Source organism: Physella acuta, unplaced genomic scaffold (genome assembly GCF_028476545.2).
Source record: "Physella acuta isolate Inbredline_101_S28 unplaced genomic scaffold, ASM2847654v3 ptg000851l, whole genome shotgun sequence".
NCBI classification, from domain to species: Eukaryota; Metazoa; Mollusca; class Gastropoda; family Physidae; genus Physella; species Physella acuta.
Window position 1 is genome coordinate 205,233 of NW_026732368.1, and position 20,113 is coordinate 225,345.

The window sequence follows — 20,113 nt, forward strand, 5'->3', positions numbered from 1 at the left end:
TTACCATCTGCCTTATCTTCCATAGCCTAACAGGTAGCTCACTTAGAGCTCTCTTGTATAGGAATACATTTTAGACTAAAGTAGTGATACAACTTAAGAAGAGAGAATCTTGAAATCTTGAGGTACATAGCCACAACACAACCATTCTATTAGGATAATCATCAAACTCACAATGATTTCAACATCAACATCAGGTGTTTCTAGTCCTCTGTTAGAAGCTGTGGTGTAGGATAATCCAAATTTCAGGTAACCTCCATAGGATGACACCTAGATTGAAAACAGATTAAATCATTTCATAATAAAAATTGTTGTATTTCTTGAAAATTCCATCTAATTAACAAGAATAATAATGATACATCAATTTATATCACATTCAGGGTAGATAACTTAGGTAAGTTATTTGTTGCTGGATTTTAAAATTAATTTCAAACTAGTTTTAAATCAGTTAGGACACACCTGCCATTAACAACATTAAAATAGTGTTCTCATATACTTTAATTAAATAAAAAGACCTTCACCAAAACACAAAAAATTGGGCCTAATAAAACAACAAAAACAGATTATCAAACAAAATGTTAATGTCAAATATCACTACCTTATCTCCTCTAAATTTTGGTGGCAGCTGAATAAACAAACTCTCACGTGATCGCTGGATACCCCCAAATCTGACAAATGTCACATCGTTGGTCTCTTCATCAAAGCTGAATCCTTCAGTGATATTTCTTGTGAGTCTTCGGTTAACCAACATAAAGTTGTGAGAACCATCTTCATTTAGCATGGGTCTTATCTACAATAAATAAAGCTCAATATGGGTTTAAAGATTAAAACTCAACATAGGTCTTAACAATAAATAAAATTCAATATGGATTTCAGCAACATGGGTATCTGTTAGACGTGAATTATAGGCATATGTTATTGAAATGTTACACTTGTTTGAGAAAAATATTTAATAAAATAGTTATTGCTATCTGCTTTACTACACGTTGAATGGTATTAATGAGAAAGAAAGAAAGAAATAAAGAGAGAGAGAGAGAGATTGATTATTGACAATAAAAACATGGGTCTTTTTTATAATAATAAAAAAAAACATTAAATTAGCTAATAGTTTGCCTATAATAGTAGCACATTTTTTTACATGGAGCTATCTACAAAAGATAATGATATGAATTTCAATGTTTTGTTTTAAAATGAATAGCTACATGATGTAGGTAAGATTATGATAAATAGTGGTAAATTGTTTTTATGTTATAGAATAATGACAAGTAAAGGATTAGCCTAGACGGAATCGATTCTACTTTGGTTTAATATACTAGATATTATTTAGACCAGTCTGCTTACCTCTTCTCTGTAGTAATTGGCACTTGAACATTGATTAGAAATTCCCATACAGAAGCACTTGGTGCACCCTTGTTGATTGTCATCATTCAAGTGGAAATAACCTCGCTTACACATATCACATCGTCTCCCTTGAACATTACTCTAAAAAAGATATCTTAAAATTAGATGTACTCTGAATTTACTAAAAGTAAAGCTAGCTTGATTTTTAGAAACATTTGGGATGATTACCCATGAGGGTTTGTCTAAGCTAATCACAAAATTTAATTTAGGACACAGAGGTAAATTATTCATTCAGTGACATAACACTTTTTTAGGAATTTTTAAAAATCTTTTGCTTTTCTTAATAGCTTGAAAACTGTAGATTTATTTTTCCTAAAAAAATAGGCTTGTTAAAGCTCATTGTGAAAAAAAATTCTACAAAGAAAATCTTATCATTTATTTATTTACAACATTATTGTTCTAATACTAGCAAGGGATATTTACCTATATTATATATGTATATATATACATGTTTATAGCAAGGGATATTTACATATATATATATATATATATATATGCCTACATATAGGCCTACATACATGCATATATATATATATGTAAGATTTTTTTGAAAATGTATTTTACTAGTAAACATGATCTTACCTTGCATTGGCATTGTTTAGTGACAGGGTCACAAAGGGTGTTAGGTACTGTCCCTCTTTCATCGCAGTCACATGTGACATCTAAGGATTAAAAACAAAAATCAAACAGTAAAGCTGACTTTCAAAAAGTTTTTCTATGTGTGCCAATTATTATTATTGTATCCATTTTTGTATATAAAAAAATATGACCACCCTTTATCTTATTAATAATTTTATTTAGTGAGTTTTCAGTTTACATCTTAAAATGACACTCACTAATAAGTTTGCAATAGTCTCCCGGGCGCATAGGGTTGCCTTGGTAACCAGGTGCACATCTGTAAACATCAATTAATAACATGTAAACTTTTAAAATTAAAATCACAGCTAGCAGTCTTTAACAACAAAAAAAACTACAAAATAATCATCAATGCTTGCTGTGAAGCTAATAAAAAATTTCTTACATATGCGAATGTCAGAAAGAAATGAACTGCACTTGGTATGACCTATGAACTATCATGTACTAAAGACCTGAGTCAACTTACCTCTCACATCTGCGTCCAGTATGTCCAGCTGGACAAGCTGTACAAGTAACCTGCCCATCTGATTCCAAAATACAATCTGTGCTAAACCTGAAAGGAAATTTTTTTTTTAAACAAATGCCTAATAATTCTATCATTTATTTTCAGGAGCTACAAGTAACCTGCCCATCTGATTCCAAAATACAATCTGTGCTAAACCTGAAAGGAATTTTTTTTTTTAAACAAATGCTACAACGAACACACATATACATAAACATGACACTGTCATTAAGTATGCTTGCATTTTATATGTAATATTTTGCAAAACTGAGCTTATTTTAAAGAGTGAATAAGTTAGTTTAAATATGACTTACTGATTGTTATATAATATTCAGAAACATAATTAATTCTGGCAGCACCACACTTGAATTACTTGATTTAAATAGCACGAGCCGACCCGCGGCGTATCATACGCCGCTATTTAGTTGATTTATTTTCTACTTTTCAGTAATTCATAATTTGTGAATTCGACAGTACCAATGCTGCCACTGAAAATATTTGCTTTAAAACACTAACCCCCCTCCTTTCCCCTAACCCCAACCCTACCCCCCCCCCCCCCCCGTGAAAGCAGCCTCCTCTTAGTTACCTCCTGTAAGTTTAAAGTCGGTTCAAACTAAATTATCTGCCCCTAATAGCCGTCACTAAACCTGGCTGTACGGTTTGTAAACATAAACGTGACCACAGCTCAGCAGACCATGTGGGGGTGGGGTAGGGTGGTAGTGATAGTGATAAAGAGAGGGGACTGTAAGGAGGCGCTTGCAGCTTGTTTTCTAATGGCTCGCAGAGGAGAATTATATATATAGATTGTAAGTTTTTATTTAGTTTTCTTAATAAGAGAGTGATAGTAATGTATTTTTACTCCAGTATTGGTTTTAAAATTCACATGCTCAGACTTCCTGTTTTGAAATAGGGTTTTACAGTAAGATGTTTTTCTGCTGTTGAGCTGTGTTTTGTTTTTCTTGTAAATTTTTAACCTAATCAATGTAAAAAGCAAAATCTCATGCAGGTTAATCACTGTAGGAATTTATTTTAAGGCTTCAGTTGGGTTATTTTTGTTTTTCATTTTCTATTTGACTTTGGCATAGTTATGTCTTTTGTCTTAAGACCAAAACTAAATTATGAGGGTAAGAGAAAAACATGATAAAAGCTATAAATAGTAAAAAAAAATGTAAACTTACTGGTTAGGAGAATCAGTCAGGGGGCATGGGCACTTCTGGCAGTCATTTTCAAAGCCGTTAGTTGCAACACCATAATAACCACGGGCACAGCGTTCACAGTATTGTCCCTCTGTGTTGTGTCGGCAATTCTATCAGACAAGTAATGCCAAATTGATAGTAACAGATAAGGAATACATTTTTAAATTGTTCTTATTTTGAGATAAGTAATCAATTAAAGATCAGGAACCAATTTTTATGTTTAGAAAAATAACCACATAATTTACAATTTTAGATAATTTAAAAAGAAAAATTGTTAAAAAAATAATACTAAAAGAAAATGAAGTGTAGTAGAAAAACAAATTTTGAACTGACTCTGCAATCTCCATTCTCAGCATCACATTCAGCAGAGTGTTTGTTACACCTGCAGGGCTCACATAAACCAAGGTAAAGTCCAGACCCTGACCGTGTGTAGCCAGTGTCACAATCCTTGAAGAGAAAATATATTTTCAAAGATCTTCTTGCAATAAAAATTAAATTAAAAAAAAAACTACTGCTTCAAACATCTTTATGGAGTAAAACTAAAGAAAAAGGGCAAAATTTTTCTCATCCACCAAAAATAAAAAACAAAAACTCATTTCATATATCCTCATGCAAAAACAAACAAAACATTATTTTAATCTTTATGTTACTAAAATATGGTTTAGATTTTATTATTTAATTTAATTCAAAGTTTAAATAAACCGGGAGTGATCTCCCCTAAACTTTCTCGAATATTCTTATATAACTTGGAATATAGACATGATTTTTAATTACTTAAACTTTTAAAAATAGAATAGAATCTCATAGAAAAAAGAATTGCACACCAAGCGAACGCCAAAGCAAAATGTGCATAATAGTGCGCAATATTATTAGCACTTTATAAATTTACATACGTTTTTTGAGAAATCGGAAATAGCGTAAATTAGTACTTCCGGTCAACGGAAATTACTCAAAATTTGAAAGAAGGTAGAGAATTAGATCTTTTACTTACATGTGAAATTTCATTTATCTATCTGAAATAGTTCTCAAGTTATAGGCTTTTGAAAAATTCAAAGTAGAAAAAGTACCACTTCCGGTTATCGGAAATCGCTCAAAAGTTGATACGGATCTACGATTTTGATAAATACTTATATATGAAATTTCACCAACCTAGCTGTAACGGTACTCAAGTTATCGTGTTTACACACAGACAGACACACACACAGACATACGGACAAGATTGCAAAATTATGTTTTTCCGTATAGTGAGGTGTAAAACGTCGAGATTTGTAAAAATCTCGATTTTTTTTTTTTGTACACGATTACAAGACTTTCTCTATACTTCGTATATACGAGAAAGTAAAAAGTAAAGAAATATAAGGTCTAAGAACTCTTACCTCACAGGAAAGGCCTTTGTATCCTCTTGGACAACTGCACTGCTCAACTGTGTACGCACGCTCACTATCTGTATCTCGGTCTTCTGCTATATCCATTGAAATGCCACTGATTCTGTTCATATGTGATAACACAAAAATTAATTTCTTTGTAAAATATTTAATTTTTTTACAATCCACACTTGAATCAAACCACTGTCTATTAAAAATGTGAAAAGTGACGCAACAAGTGGATCTGTGGCATCTGGCATTCAGAACTTACGAGGACTCAGCAGTGTCAGATGTAAAGGTCGCTCGGATGAGAATCTTATCCAGGTCAGCTAAGACCATCAGCAGATGTTCTCTGGTTGCTCTCTCACCGTCCACTCTACTCCATTCAGACTGGAATAAATTACATGCTTGTTTTAACTTCATTGTTACATCTTATGTAAAATAGATAATAAAACACGGATAGCTCAATTTGAAATTATGCAATAGTTTTTTATTTAATGGAAAACAAAAAAATCACTGTAAAATTTGTATTATTAAATAAATTTAAAAACATGTATATAAAAAAGAAGTTAGACAATATGGGCTGTCTTTACTGTTGGCACATCCTTTTTGTCAACAAGGGAATACATTCAGCAAAGCATTACTTTCTTTCAGCCCATGATCTAGTTTAAGAAACATTTACTGGGAAAGATCTCCCTTAAAGGAATCAGGCATACCAGGCTAGCCTAGATTATAACACTAACACATAGTTTTATCAGCGGTATGATGAAGATCCATCAATTTAGAAAATAAACTGATAACAAATATTACTGAAAGCACATTTTAGTGGGAAACTTTGTAATGCACTGTTATAAGAAAATAATAGTATGTAAGCCTATACATACCTCAACAAAACGGACAGAGAATGATTGATCCTTATTCTCCATCAGGGGAGTTCGAGGCAAGTACACAAATACAATGCCATTTCCCTGATAAAATACAACATTATGTTTTGAATTTTACTTAAAGCTTTCACATTATTAGATACTTTATCGCAGGTTAACAAAATGTTCCATGTAAACTGGTAATCTTAAGTAAATAAACTTTCAAAGCTAAGAAAATAAATCACAAATCATAAAAGTAAAATATTAAATTAAACTGCAAGAAAATAAAAATCTTACTTCAATTTCAACCAAAGGCTCATCCAAACTTGTTTGAGTATCATCCCTTCCTGGTCTGTATTTAAGAGTGAACCTCAGGTTGCCACCGTAAGCTGTCACCTTATTCCCCAAAAACTGCTGAGGCAAGGACCAGTAGTAGTTACCTCTCTGCAACTGGTTAAACCTTGAGTACTTCAACACCTTCGATTGTCTGTCAACGCTGAAGCCCTCTTCTATCTTCTGCTTTTGCATAGCGTCAGTTAAAACAAGGCCTGCTTGGTCTTGGAAGAATGCTAAATTGACCTGTGAATTTTAAAAATGTATAGCAAATCTGAAATTTATCTGAAAGAAAGAGAACTAAAACAGCGGTTATAAATATATATTTGTTGATTTAACAGGTCAACAAAAATCTTAATGTAAATCAAAAATATTCAATAGGTACAAAATTTAACATGTTGATAAAAAATAATTTGTATGTATATACATATACATATATATGTATATATACATATATATGTATATATATATATATGTATATATATATATATATATATATATATATATATATATATATATATATATATATATGTATATATATATATATATATATATATATATATATATATATATATATATATATATATATATATATATATATATATATATATGTTTCCAGCTAAGCTAGCTAATTATTTTTAAAAACTCTCCCAATGTAAATGTATTTACCGCAGCCCGTTTCCATGTGGTACTTTGACAAGCCTGTGTGACCCCCATACAGAAGCAAGCAATACAGCCATATGGAGTGTAGTCTGACAGGTAGAAGGTGTCTCGTCTACAGGTGTTGCAATACTGTCCCATTACATTAGGCTGTAAGGAGAGGATTCACACACTTGTCAGCAATCAATTGGTAAACAGAAAATGCGTGACTTAAATTTTTTTCTAAATAAATTAATAAATAGTATACATATAGATGATATGTGAATTCTTACAAAGCATGCTTTATGCCAAACAAAACTTATAGGAATTTATTTCTGGTCTTGTATGATTTTTCTTCTGCTAAAATATAACTTTATTAAATCCCAGAAATGTCCAGGTAAGTTACATTTTATTAGTTACATGCTAATGAATAGTTGGATAAAAACAAACAAATAAACAGCAAAGGATGAGCTACCTTGCATTGACATTGTCTTGTGGCAGCATTTGGAATGGGAGACAAACTGCCTCTTGGGTCGCAGAGCTCGTCCTCACTCTTTGGTCGGCACCTGTCACCTGGCGTCATTGGGTCACCAACATAGCCATCAGCACAACGTTCACACTGGCGACCAGTGTAGCCTGGTTGACAGGCCGTGCAGGTGATTTGTCTATCACGGTCTAGTCTGCAGGTGCGGCTGAATCTAGTTGGTAGAAAAAAATTTTTAAAAGGATTATTCAAATTTAAGAATATTTTTAATTAAGGGACTAAAGAAATCTAAACTCAGTTTTAAAATTGTATTAATCAGGGGATGTGTGCAGAAGTTTTTGGGTGAACATCTAGAAATAAAATCATCGTGAAGTAGGAATGAACTGGCATTTAATACTTAATAATGTTGGAGAAAATCTCTGCAGTGTTACAAATAAGAACAAAGAAAAGAGAAAAAAAGTAATGCATCAAAAGAAAGTGATTAAGAGGTTGTTATACATTTTGAAATATTCATTAGCCTAATTTTTCAATTAAAAATAATAAACTTCATTTAAATTGTAATTTGTGTTGGATTAAATTTCATCAGAAATGTATTTTAAAAAATTCGTACTGGTTTGTTGATATTGTGAGAGGACAAGGACAAGGCTGACAGGCATCTGGTCCCTGGTTGCGTGGGTCACCAACAAAACCAACAGCACACTCATCACAGTACAGTCCAGCTGTGTTATCAAGGCAGTTCTGGGGAGATGGTAAGTGTTGGATACAGCTGATACTACAGAAACGGTGTTCGATAAAGCTAATACTAAAGAAATGTTAAGTGTTAGAGAAAGCTAATACTGAAGAAATGTTAAGTGTTAGAGAAAGCTAATACTGAAGAAATGTTAAGTGTTAGAGAAAGCTAATACTGAAGAAATGTTAAGTGTTAGAGAAAGCTAATACTGAAGAAATGTTAAGTGTTAGAGAAAGCTAATACTGAAGAAATGTTAAGTGTTAGAGAAAGCTAATACTGAAGAAATGTTAAGTGTTAGAGAAAGCTAATACTGAAGAAATGTTAAGTGTTAGAGAAAGCTAATACTGAAGAAATGGTAAGTGTTAGAGAAAGCTAATACTGAAGAAATTGTGTTTTATGAAGCTAATTCTAAAGGAAGGGTAAGTAATAGATGAATCTAATACTAAAGAACTGGTAAGCTTTAGATGAAGCTAATGCTAAAGAAATGGTGTTTTATGAAGCTAATACTAACAAGATGTTTAGTATAAGTCATGGCTAAAACTGAAGAGATGAAGCAAATACTAATAATAATTAGATGGTAAATTTTAGATGAAGCTGATACTAAAGAGATAGTAAGCTTTAGAATATGCTACAGTAACATAAAAAACTGATCAGTCAAGAGGTATCTGCGCTCAATTTTTATCGTAATATTTTCTTGTTTGGTGTCTTTTCTACCATTTGTTTTTAAAGGATTTATTCATAGAATGTTACATTTTTCATCCAGTATTGGTAACCAAGTTAAGCAAACTATATGCAATAAACTGCAATAAACAACTTTCAGTTGTAATTATAAATGCTATCTAATTATGAGGCTCCTAAAAGCACCAGAGTTTTAGATACATATTTCAATACCTTAAACTGCAGCTATTATTTTTATTTAAAGCACAATCTGGTGTCATTTCTGATGGATTTAAAAAAAAACTCTTAAAAAAGTAACAATCCACAACATGATCAACTGTTTTAGCTTATTAATATGAGCATAAAATCAAGTTATCTTCAGAAAATATTTACCCTGCAAATTCCAGTTAATGCGTCACAGTCATTTGAATGGCCATTGCAGTTGCAGGCAATACACTCCCTGCCATAGCTTCCTCTATTAACTCTGTAATATCCTGGAGCACAGTCCTGAAACAAACATAATTAATTGAAGTTCAACAAAAATTGAACATCTCTTTTATATTAAAACTTTGGTTGACAAGAAACACTTCATTAGTTCCATCAAACACATTGTATTTTTTAACCGTATGAAGCAATTTTATTTTATTCATCAGCTACTTCAAAATATAAAAAGACAACCAGAATTGGAGAATTTTTCAATTTGACAAACAGCTAGGCAAATAATGTAACAAAAGTTTATTTTAACAAAGACTTTTTTCCCTTTGAAATATTTAAAAGTTCCAACTCTAAGAATAAACCATTGAAATGAAATGTCCCACCTCACAAGATAAACCAGTATAGCCTCTAGGACAGGTACACTCCTCCACATAAACAGCCCGACCTAATCCAGTACTCTGAAGAACACCAGTTGTTAACAAAACATTGCCAAGCCTGAAACAGAAATAATATGATATATATTTTATTCTTTTTACGTTCAAATTATGCACTTTTACTTTAAAATATTTTCAACATAAAAAAAAATTAAGAGAATAGTCTTAAAAAAGTTAGATAAAAGAAAGAACCCATGTTTGCACTAATTCAAAATGTAAACTCAGACAACGTATCTGAATTCTGAATAGTAATTTGCTGTTTACGAGTAGAGTTTCAAGAAGTTCACTATGAACTAACCCTAACCGTAACCACCTACTTAATGAGAGATTGTCTGCTGTCGTAGGTAGCCCTAATCAAGATGTGGGTGACATTTTCCAGGACCATCATTAAATCAGCACGAGAGGCATATTCAGTAATGGGCCCTGTTCTTGAATCCCTGCCGTCTTGAGTACGTTCCCAAGCAGTCTACAAACCCAAATTTGCAGTAGTAAGAAAACAGAATTGTAATAATAATAGAATTTCAAAATAATTAATGTCTCATCAAATTGAAGTTAGGATAGTTTTTTTATATTTTTTTACACAAAAAAAAACCAAGCTTGATGTGAAATGAAAGTTAGTGGTCATAGGCATGGCCTAGGGGCAGAGTGCTAGACTGCTAACCCAAAAGTCTCAAGTTTGAACCTGGGTTCAAGTCATTAGAACATTCCTGAGTCCACCCAGCTCTGATGGATCAATAACTTATGTTAGGCAAAGTAAGGGCGCCGTTCATCTACTTCACTTGCCCCATGGACCATCAGGTTTGAAAAGGGAACTTTTTACTTTAGTAGTCAGAGTTTAAAACTATTACAAATTTTGTAAAACTCTATTTTAAAATGAATTGAAACTGGAACCAATAGCAAACAGATACAAGACAACAATGTTCTACCTCAATAAGTGGTACTCGGACGGTGGTTGGAGTTCTTGGTCTAAAAGTTGATGATGATTTATGGAACAAAGTTATATTATTGCCCTGAAATAAAAAAAAGTAATTCTCAATTATTTGTAAAACAATGTAAGACCATTACCCTTAAAAATGTTCTCACTTATTTTGTAATATCACACCAAGCAAATATTTCATTATTTAAAAATGCATGAAAAGTTATAGGCTACTTTATAATAATAAAACATTACAATTTTAAACTGGTAATTGAATTCTTAAATAAGACCATGAAAATAAAACCTACAGTAAGAATGACATCAGGATCACTGGTGATGACATCAAAATTGTCAACTTCATAGTAGACCTGGTATGTCAGCTCTCCACCATAGCTGTTAAGCTTTTAAAAAAAACATAAGTGAAATTATATTTAATCTTAAACTTTTTTTTTAAAGCATTACGTGTCAACATGTTATATGCTATTTAGGCATTTAACTTCAATTTTCAGCCTGCTTTTCTTTCTCTATTTGCTTCCATAGCCTTTGTCCAACTGTTTAGGAGGAAATACCTTCCATCATTACAATTTCAAACGAAGAAGAATATATTAAATCTTACTAATTCCACAACTAAACTTTAGTAATTTAAAGCACATAAAAAACTAAAGTTAAACAAATATAGAATATATTGATATACATTGCAGAAATAAATCACTAAATACTGTAACAAAACATATTTACTTTTTTTTACTGAGAAATCAAACAAGAGACCAAAAGAAACTAGCACTTAAGAATTTTGCAAAGCATACATTTAAAATTTGAAACTGATAAATACTGTGTTGAAACAAATATTTACTTTTTTACTGAGGTACTGTCTAGGGAGAGACCAGTAGTAGCTGCCACTCCTGAGAATCTTGTTGAACTCTCTGATCTGGAACTCACGAGATGATGGAATGTACTGCACAATGCTCTGGTCCCCTGGCTCCAGGCCGTTGCGACGACGCACAAGGGTCACTTGATTGCCCAGGGTAATCTGGAGTCACAGAAATAATTTTTTTTTAAACTTCAATCATTTTTAAAACAAGCCAATAAAAATTTTCACTATGGAGTTGAGGTGGAGAACGCATCTGCTTCATGTGGCAATTTTCATCTATGTTGAAAAGTAAGGTTTTTCAGTAAACAACTATTTTGCTAACCCTAGCCAGAGCCCACATTTTAGCCCTGACCCTAAACCTAACAGTGACAACAATTAAAATAAATTTACACAGATAGTCAGCAGAAAATGGGTGTTAAAATGTAACAATTTTGTCCAGATTTTAAAAATTAATGCATGACCTATTTTAGCAGAGTCCAGATCTAAAAATAAACATGTCCTGTCACCTGAGATAGCTGAAGACTGCTACTGTAGCAGGTCTGAGTTTGACCGAAACAGAAACATCTCACACACTGATTCTCTGTAGAAGCTTCAGCATTGAACCTGGGCAGTTTGCAGACTCCAACAGTTCCTAGGGACAAAACAATACAAGCCACTGACCACAACAGTTGGTGATGTCTTCAAGTCACATTTTTCACACACCACAGAGAATATTTTAAAATTCTCACATTTTGTTAGCCAGCTCTGTACTCAGTGCTTCAGAATGCTTTGCAACTAATGCACCCCATAAAATAATGACAAGGCATTTCACTTATTAAAAAAACCTGGACTTGTATTTTGTTTAAATCTTTACACTTCAAATGTCACTTCACACCATTAACACATCCCTATCAACTCAGACACTGGCAATATCTTACTGCCTAAAATTAGAACTTGCACATCAGCTTAATTTTATCAAAAATAAACCAACAAAAACCACATGGCTCCTAACACCATACATTAATTACATTGTGTAACCTAGTACAGAAAATCCTGGCACAATCTGAAGTAGTGATTACATATTTCAAAGATAGATCATAAGTATCAATCACATATCCCACAAAAAACTCTAAAGTAGCTATCACATACTCTATTACTTAAATACACATTAAAATAACTTAAACACTCACTTCTGACAATGATCAATGCATCAGGAATAGCAAAAATGCTGCCTCTGTTGTTGATGGCTTCACAGGTGTAAGCACCAGCATCCTCTGGAACTGCATTACGAATAGTTAAAACACCCTTGCCCTCAATACTGGTGACAGTGACCCTATCGCCTGAAGGAATGTTACCCCAGTTCAGGCGCCACACTATCAGAGGTGTGGGGACACCTATGGCCTCACAGACAATGGTGAATGTGCCATTGATTTCCACCGTGATTTCTGGGATAGGTGGGGTCACAATGGTTGGTGGGGCTGTGAAATGGAAATAAAACATCAAGTTTTAAATGTTAAGAGACATTGTTATTCTATCCTGTTAACAGGTGATATGGATCAATAATAAACACTGAAGGAACAGTTTAAAGAGACAGCTCTACAAAATAAACATTGGTTTGATTATACAACTTTTCTAGTTGAAATACTAAAGTAGCATTGATAACGCAAGCTGCATTAAAAAATTAAAAAACCTACATTAAAATGTATGCACATCATAAAAACTTAAGAGGAAATAATTAAGTCCAAGATATTAAAGTGGAACTTTAACCTGTGTAGGGTGAAAAAATAAAATAAGTCTACTTCTGTTATAGAAAAAACCAGTTCTCTCCGCATCCAATCTTATCACTTTAATTAAAATTCTTCTGTAGCAGAAAAAAAAGGTCTTACCACATCCAATCTCATCACTCCTGTCAAGACAATCAATCTCCTCATCACACTGGTAGCCAATGGGAATACACTGGTCCTCGCTTCTACACTGGAACATTCTAGAATCACATGGGGCACCAGGGATGCGGGCAGCTGAAAAAATTGTAATGTGCTTTAGAGTGAAGAGATGCAGGCAGCAGAAAAAATTGTAATGTGCTTTAGAGTGAAGAGAGGCAGGCAGCAGAAAAAATTGTAATGTGCTTTAGAGTGAAGAGAGGCAGGCAGCTGAAAAATGTAATGTAAACTGAACAGAAGTGAGCAGCTGAAAAAACTTTAATGTTAAGTGAACAGAGGTGGGCAGTTGAAAAGTTTCTAATGTGCTGTAAAGTGAACGGAATGGGCAGTTGAAAAGTTTCTAATGTGCTGTAAAGTGAACGGAATGGGCAGTTGAAAAGTTTCTAATGTGCTGTAAAGTGAATGGAGTGGGCAGTTGAAATTTTTTTAAAGACCATTATGCATCTTATAAAAGTAACTAAGTGTAACAATCAGTAAACACCAGCACATACAGAAAGTCATCATTCTTTTCAGAATTAGTTTTAAGTAAGGCGGATGAAGTAGAGTTTGTCATATTTTTATAGTAATGTCAGTTGTCATTATTTTCTCAACTTAAGTCAAATGCTTAACAGATTTGGGTGGACTAAGATACATCGTACAGGATGAAGCATTCATATTAGCCACCATGTGCTCTACTACTTAACAATGAAATCTCATTTCTGCATGTCCTAAAACTTACTGCAATTCCATTCATCAGAGCCATCAGCACAGTCCATGTCTCCATCACAACGCCAGATCTTCAAGGCACAGTATCCATTGTTACATCTGAATTCATTGGGTTCACAAGGCAAGCGATTAGCTGAAAATATTTTTTTAAATCTTTTTTAAAAATCTTTAAAAACTAATAGAATATTACATATTACATTTGAAAATCAAGATGAAGCTGTTTGTATCTTTCATGTAATAAACCAAATTTATTTTCAATTATTTTTTATTTTTAAAAGTTACTCTAATTTTACACCCATCTCTGTGGCTCTGCAGCCAATGGAAGGCTTTAATTTGCTTTTACTCTAAGCTAATATCTAAAATTTTAAATTATATTAGGAAAAAAATTCCAAAAGTCATAGTTCTTGATGGAATCAAAACAAATTGGGATCATTGCAGAATATTTGTTTGTGGAAAGCAAATGTTTCTTTTTAATTGAAATATGCTTAAATTCTTGGTATCAATAAAATGATGTACTTACTACAACTTGCTTCATCTGAGCCATCTGTGCAGTCTTTCTCACCATCACACACGTAATCACGAGATATACATTCTCCGTTTGAACAAGTGGCCTCGTCATTCTTACATAAACCATTCTCATTATTACCGGGGGTATAAACTGAAAAGGAGAATAGATACAAGTGATCATGGTATATACACATTTAGAGATTGTAAAAGGTGAAAGAGCAAATCTCATAGACTACATTCACAAGCATTCATTACTGGTACAGGATCTATCAACCACAGGGGGAGGGGGGACGGAGGAGAGGAAACTAGATAGGAGAACAGATATGGAATACACATTTAGAGATTGTAAAAGGTGAAATAAAATCTCATAGACTATGTTCACTGGCATTTAACCAAAAGTAAATTCAGCTACTCTACAATGTCATAAAGAAGAAAACTGTCATTAGACCACTAGTGCTGTACTACTTCCAGAATGTCATTTAGTAACCTACATTGATGATTATGTTAGAAGTCATTTAGTAAGTTTACAATGAGGTAGATGATGAAATTAAAACCATTCCATTCATACTATATGAGGTATTATTGCTATTGCTTACAATTATCATGATTTTAAAATAATTTAATTTTTTTTATGATATAGAATACCAGTCATTCCATTTTTTAGATTTAAAGATATTTATTTAATTGAAAGAGCTAACAGCTATAAAATTTTAAGTCTGTTTTATTCATCACATTTGAAATAAGGGTTAAACTCACCATACTCTACAGAAAGGCGAGCTATAGCCTCAAATGAACGGACACCACTGGTGGCTGTACACTGATAGTCTCCACTGTCCTCTATCTGGAGGTCAGTGATTGTGATACGGTTGTTTTGAACCTGGGCTTTAGAGGGCATGGCCTGCCGAAGTAACAAGGAGTTTTTATACATCAGTAAAGGTTACCTTTACAGCATTTTTTGTCCCACTAAAAATGACTAGAAAATAGGTCTATAGACATTTACCGAACATTTTATACATTTTAATCCTTACTGTTCAGCCAGTTAATTCCCTCTCACATCAAGATAACAAAATCTTGTTCCATTTACAATATGTTATGAAACTAAATTCCTTGAAAAAATTAGCATCAAATTTCAGCCAACACGAAATCAGCCTCCCAAATTGCAATTTTTATTTTTTAAAACAACTCATTTCTTTCTAGAATGTTAATTATCCCCTTTCATCATAAGGTATATCGATCGATATTAACTATAATTTTCATGATTCTTTTAAAAATGCAAAATAACTTCTAATGTTCAGATTCAAAAATTGTTTTTCGAAACATGAACTCTAAATTATCTTATCACAAAAGTCTGACCCCCCCCCCCCTTTCCGCCTCGGAGTGTAACATGATTTATGGACAACCCTTAAACTGACGTCCTATACTTACTCCTCCAGTTCTCCTAGTCCATGACACTCTTGGAGGTGGGCTGCCAGTCACTTGACAGATAAACGAAGCACTGGTGCCAACTCGTTTGATCATCTGCTGAGGGCTAATTGAGATGATCACATCATAGCCTGGAGAATTACAACCAAATAAAACTCAATTTCTAAACACTACAAATTCTTCAGAACAACATTTATTGGGGATATTTAAATTAATATTTACAATCAAATGTACTACAAAACAATATTCTTGTAGTATTTACATTAATTCCACAATTCTATACTGTTAAAGCTCTTTTAGATCAAATTTATCCTGATATATTAGCAGTAGCCATTGGTTAGAAGAAAAAAAGTAGGTAAGCTGACAAGGATTTACCATAAAAATACATAGGAATTTAAAAACTTGATTTAAAAAAATAATTTGTAACTAGTTTTAAATAGTAATACAGAAAACTTGAGGCATTTAAATTAGTTGTTGAAAATTTGATTTGAAAAAAAAAGCAGCTAAGCTCAAGGATTTACTATAAAAATACATAGGAACTTAAATTGATTTTACAATTTCTTAAACTTGGTTTATGTAAAAAAAAAAAACTGGATTTATTCGAATTAGTAATGGAAAACTTACTACAGTCCCCTTCATCAGACCCATCTGGACAGTCAAGTCTGCCATCACAACGTGCTGAACGTGGGATACATTCATTGTCTGAACATCTAAACTCTCTTTCATTACATTCACGAACTGTAATGTAAACAAAAATGCACATCTTGTAAATACTTTAATTATATTAATATTTTAATTAACAATCCTATCTATATAGGACATCACAAAACATGTGAATGTACACTTTTGTGAAACGTGTGATGAGTTGGGGGAGAATGTTAAAAAATGAAAATATGTTAATTTACATTAGCTTTTTTCATATTTAATGGGGGGGGGGGGGGGGGTTGCATCTGAATTTGTATGCAACTTATGGGTAGAACAATGCTAAAATTGTATGATATAATTTGCTGTCTACCCTTAATATAAGACCATTTTGGAAAATACAAAATTTTGTGCTTTCAATGATTTCTAACAGCAAAACTTTCGGATTGCCAAACATTATTATATAAAAGCATACTTCTATATTTGTAATTATATGCCAATATTCCTCACAAAAAATATATTATAAGATTAGTAAATTAGAATATTTTAACAGCAATAAATTCTTCCACCTACCACAGTCCTCTTCATCACTTCCATCTCCACATTCAGGTCGTCTATTACACCTATAGCTTGCTGGGATACATCTGCCATCGCTAACACAAGTAAACTGATCATCACCACAGGCTGCGGATTTCATATTGTGTTTCAATTATTTAATACATTTCCTAGATGATCTCACACATGAAAAAATACAAGTTTCATAAACATGTCTTGTTTTTTTTTAAAATATTAATGGTGGAATAAAAATTATTATAACTTGGATACATTTATTTTTTATGCTTACGGCAGTTTCTTTCATCACTTCCATCTCGACAATCATTTCGTCTATCACAACGTTTGCTGGATGAGATACACTGTCCAGAGTTGCAGGTAAATTCGTCAGGTTTGCATGCTATGTAAAGAAAATACCTTGTTAAAATTTTGAACCAATTTTTTTAATCCTCCAAGACTTCTGTTATCTTTCTAACTGTGTAAGATGGTTAATTATCTTAATACAAATATCCATTTTTACAAGATAAACATTTTGTATTTACTTTACATAATATTAACTACAAAGTTTCATAAATTTAAAAATACAGTAATCAAAGAAAATACTTAAATGAGGTAAGAAAAGCATAGAAAAGCTGCCACTCCAGTGGTACTAGACTAGCTGACTATCACATTATTAAGCAAGGTTAGTAATAAAAAGAATAAATTAATGATCCAAAAAATTAGTTACATAAAGAAGACAACATTTTACTATAAGTGATGGTAATGATTACAGAATTTTAAAATAAAAAGCAACAACAAAAAAAAAAAAACACTTTATAATTGATACAGATAAATAATATAGATGAAATGTATTTTTAGAAAGTTACTGCAAAGGAAATCACAATTTTATTTTTTATATTTATGAATGTTAGTAACATCAATGAGAAAAAGCCCATGTAATGGAGTTTTACAATACAAAAACAAAAAATAGTAAAACAAATATCTAAGTAATATTATAAAAATATTTTTACAAAAAAAAATAATTAATAAATACAAAGTTAAGAAAGTAAATAAAGATAGCCCTAAAACAAGCAAATTCACACAATAGCCAAATTAAATAATAAATGAAGTAGATAAGCTTTATACATTTTTAGAAAAATGCTTTTAAATAATAGGTTTCTTTAAGGGTAAAATGGGAGAGAGCTAAACTGCTAAACAGAAATTCTCAAGTTCAAATCTGGGTTCAAGTCAGCTGAAAGTCCCTGAGCCCACCCAGCTCTGATGGGTAATTGACACATGTTAGGGAAAGCAAAGGCGACTGTGCACAGTGCTGACCACACTATCCCTTCATATGCAGAGGTTTCTAGAACAGATGAACTCTACTTCATCTGCCCCATGTGTCTTGGGCACAAACGGGTAAAGATGATGTTGATAAAGTGAACAATAATTTAATAAATTAAAAAAACTACCAGAAACTGGGGTATGTATTAAACATAAGAAAATTTTTTAATAAAAGGTAAAGACAACTAATCCAAGTCTTTTTCCAAGCTAAAATTATTTATTTTTAAAACACTCAAAAATATTTTAGAACAAATGGTTCCTGCACAATGATAAAAAGAAGGAAATAAAAATCCACATCAAACAAGAAAAGCAAAAATAGTCTAGCTAGGTAAGCAGCAGTGCCTGCGGTAAAACTTACAACAGTCTTGTTCATCAGAGTTATCTGGGCAGTCCCTGCGACCATTACAGACTCTACGGCTGTCCAGACACTGGCCGGTGCCACACTGAAATTCCCCTACTTTGCAGCGTATAACTGAAATTGTATGCTACTTAGCATCAAAAACTTGACAATGAGCCAGAACTTCATGCTATTTGACCTGACACATAGTAGAAATCTTGCGCTGCTTTAGTATCAAAATATGAATACAGTGTATGGCTCATTTTTGGTGATTCTAAATTTAAAATCCACTTTTTTAAAAGAAAAAAAAACATCTTGCATTTTGCAAGATAACATTCTTCAAGTTATTTTATATAGCAATAAGATAGATGATAACACAATGATAAAAATAAGGTTGAAACAGGTCATGAGCAGGATTCATATTTTTAATTAAATAAATACTCAAAACATATTTTTGAACAACATACAACAGAAGCACATAGATCTTAGGACTAGGAGTTAAACAAAATACCCATACACTTTTATACACATTGATCTATCAGTAGCTTAAAATATCTACCCATTTTTATACTATAGAGGCAAATTGATCATTAGATACAAATAATAAATTAATAGTTATTCTTTTTTCTTTTTACAGAATATCTGACTGATTAATGAGTACAAAAACATTATTTATGACATCTCATTGCAGTTAATCAAATTTCATGATTAATGAGTACAAAAACATTATTTATGACATTAGGGTGAGTGCTTAATCCACAGACTTGCTAAAAAGATGGGATTTCTCAATATATGAGATAACTATAGTAGGAGAGAGAAAAGATATAATCCGTTTTATAACCATCTAATTTCTCACACTTACCACAGTCCTGTTCATCAGAGCCATCAGGACAGTCATTTCTTCCATTGCACAGGGCAGAACGAGGGATACACTCATTGTCTCCACATCTAAACTCTCTTTCGCTGCATTCTCTGACTAGAAGAGAATTATCATAATAATTAAATATTTTTTAAGTTAAATTTATCAGCTTTTAAACTCTTTCAATAGAGGCCTTAATAAAAAGAGAGTTATCATAATAATTAAATATTTTACTCATCTGCATTTAATGTTTAAACTCTCTTTTGTTACATTCTCTGATTAGAAGAGAACTATCATGATTAAATATACTTTAAGTTCATGCAATGTTAAATATAAATAACTCAGGTTTTAAAATCTTTCAATAAAGTAATTGGCAAAAAGAGAGTTATTAT

The 20,113-nt window shown here is 32.2% G+C and overlaps 1 protein-coding gene across 1 annotated transcript in view; it reads right to left on the bottom strand.

Annotated features, from left to right (window-relative positions):
* LOC131952087 (basement membrane-specific heparan sulfate proteoglycan core protein) overlaps positions 1-20,113 on the bottom strand; it is a 146,415-nt gene that overhangs the window by 33,253 nt on the left and 93,049 nt on the right. The window contains exons 27-59 of the mRNA XM_059314592.1: positions 19,725-19,838; positions 18,884-18,997; positions 17,498-17,605; positions 17,227-17,337; positions 16,636-16,749; positions 16,015-16,142; positions 15,346-15,487; positions 14,603-14,740; positions 14,096-14,215; positions 13,324-13,455; positions 12,628-12,915; positions 11,965-12,089; positions 11,441-11,617; positions 10,896-10,988; positions 10,598-10,681; positions 9,989-10,137; positions 9,621-9,732; positions 9,196-9,309; positions 8,026-8,153; positions 7,407-7,629; positions 6,962-7,102; positions 6,257-6,538; positions 5,981-6,064; positions 5,368-5,486; positions 5,109-5,220; positions 4,066-4,179; positions 3,715-3,842; positions 2,501-2,587; positions 2,235-2,293; positions 1,981-2,060; positions 1,339-1,479; positions 596-787; positions 172-267 (exon numbers count right to left, since the gene is read on the bottom strand). Coding sequence (XP_059170575.1) covers positions 172-267; positions 596-787; positions 1,339-1,479; positions 1,981-2,060; positions 2,235-2,293; positions 2,501-2,587; positions 3,715-3,842; positions 4,066-4,179; positions 5,109-5,220; positions 5,368-5,486; positions 5,981-6,064; positions 6,257-6,538; positions 6,962-7,102; positions 7,407-7,629; positions 8,026-8,153; positions 9,196-9,309; positions 9,621-9,732; positions 9,989-10,137; positions 10,598-10,681; positions 10,896-10,988; positions 11,441-11,617; positions 11,965-12,089; positions 12,628-12,915; positions 13,324-13,455; positions 14,096-14,215; positions 14,603-14,740; positions 15,346-15,487; positions 16,015-16,142; positions 16,636-16,749; positions 17,227-17,337; positions 17,498-17,605; positions 18,884-18,997; positions 19,725-19,838 — 4,349 coding nt within the window. The remainder of the gene's footprint in view (positions 1-171; positions 268-595; positions 788-1,338; positions 1,480-1,980; positions 2,061-2,234; positions 2,294-2,500; positions 2,588-3,714; positions 3,843-4,065; positions 4,180-5,108; positions 5,221-5,367; positions 5,487-5,980; positions 6,065-6,256; positions 6,539-6,961; positions 7,103-7,406; positions 7,630-8,025; positions 8,154-9,195; positions 9,310-9,620; positions 9,733-9,988; positions 10,138-10,597; positions 10,682-10,895; positions 10,989-11,440; positions 11,618-11,964; positions 12,090-12,627; positions 12,916-13,323; positions 13,456-14,095; positions 14,216-14,602; positions 14,741-15,345; positions 15,488-16,014; positions 16,143-16,635; positions 16,750-17,226; positions 17,338-17,497; positions 17,606-18,883; positions 18,998-19,724; positions 19,839-20,113) is intronic.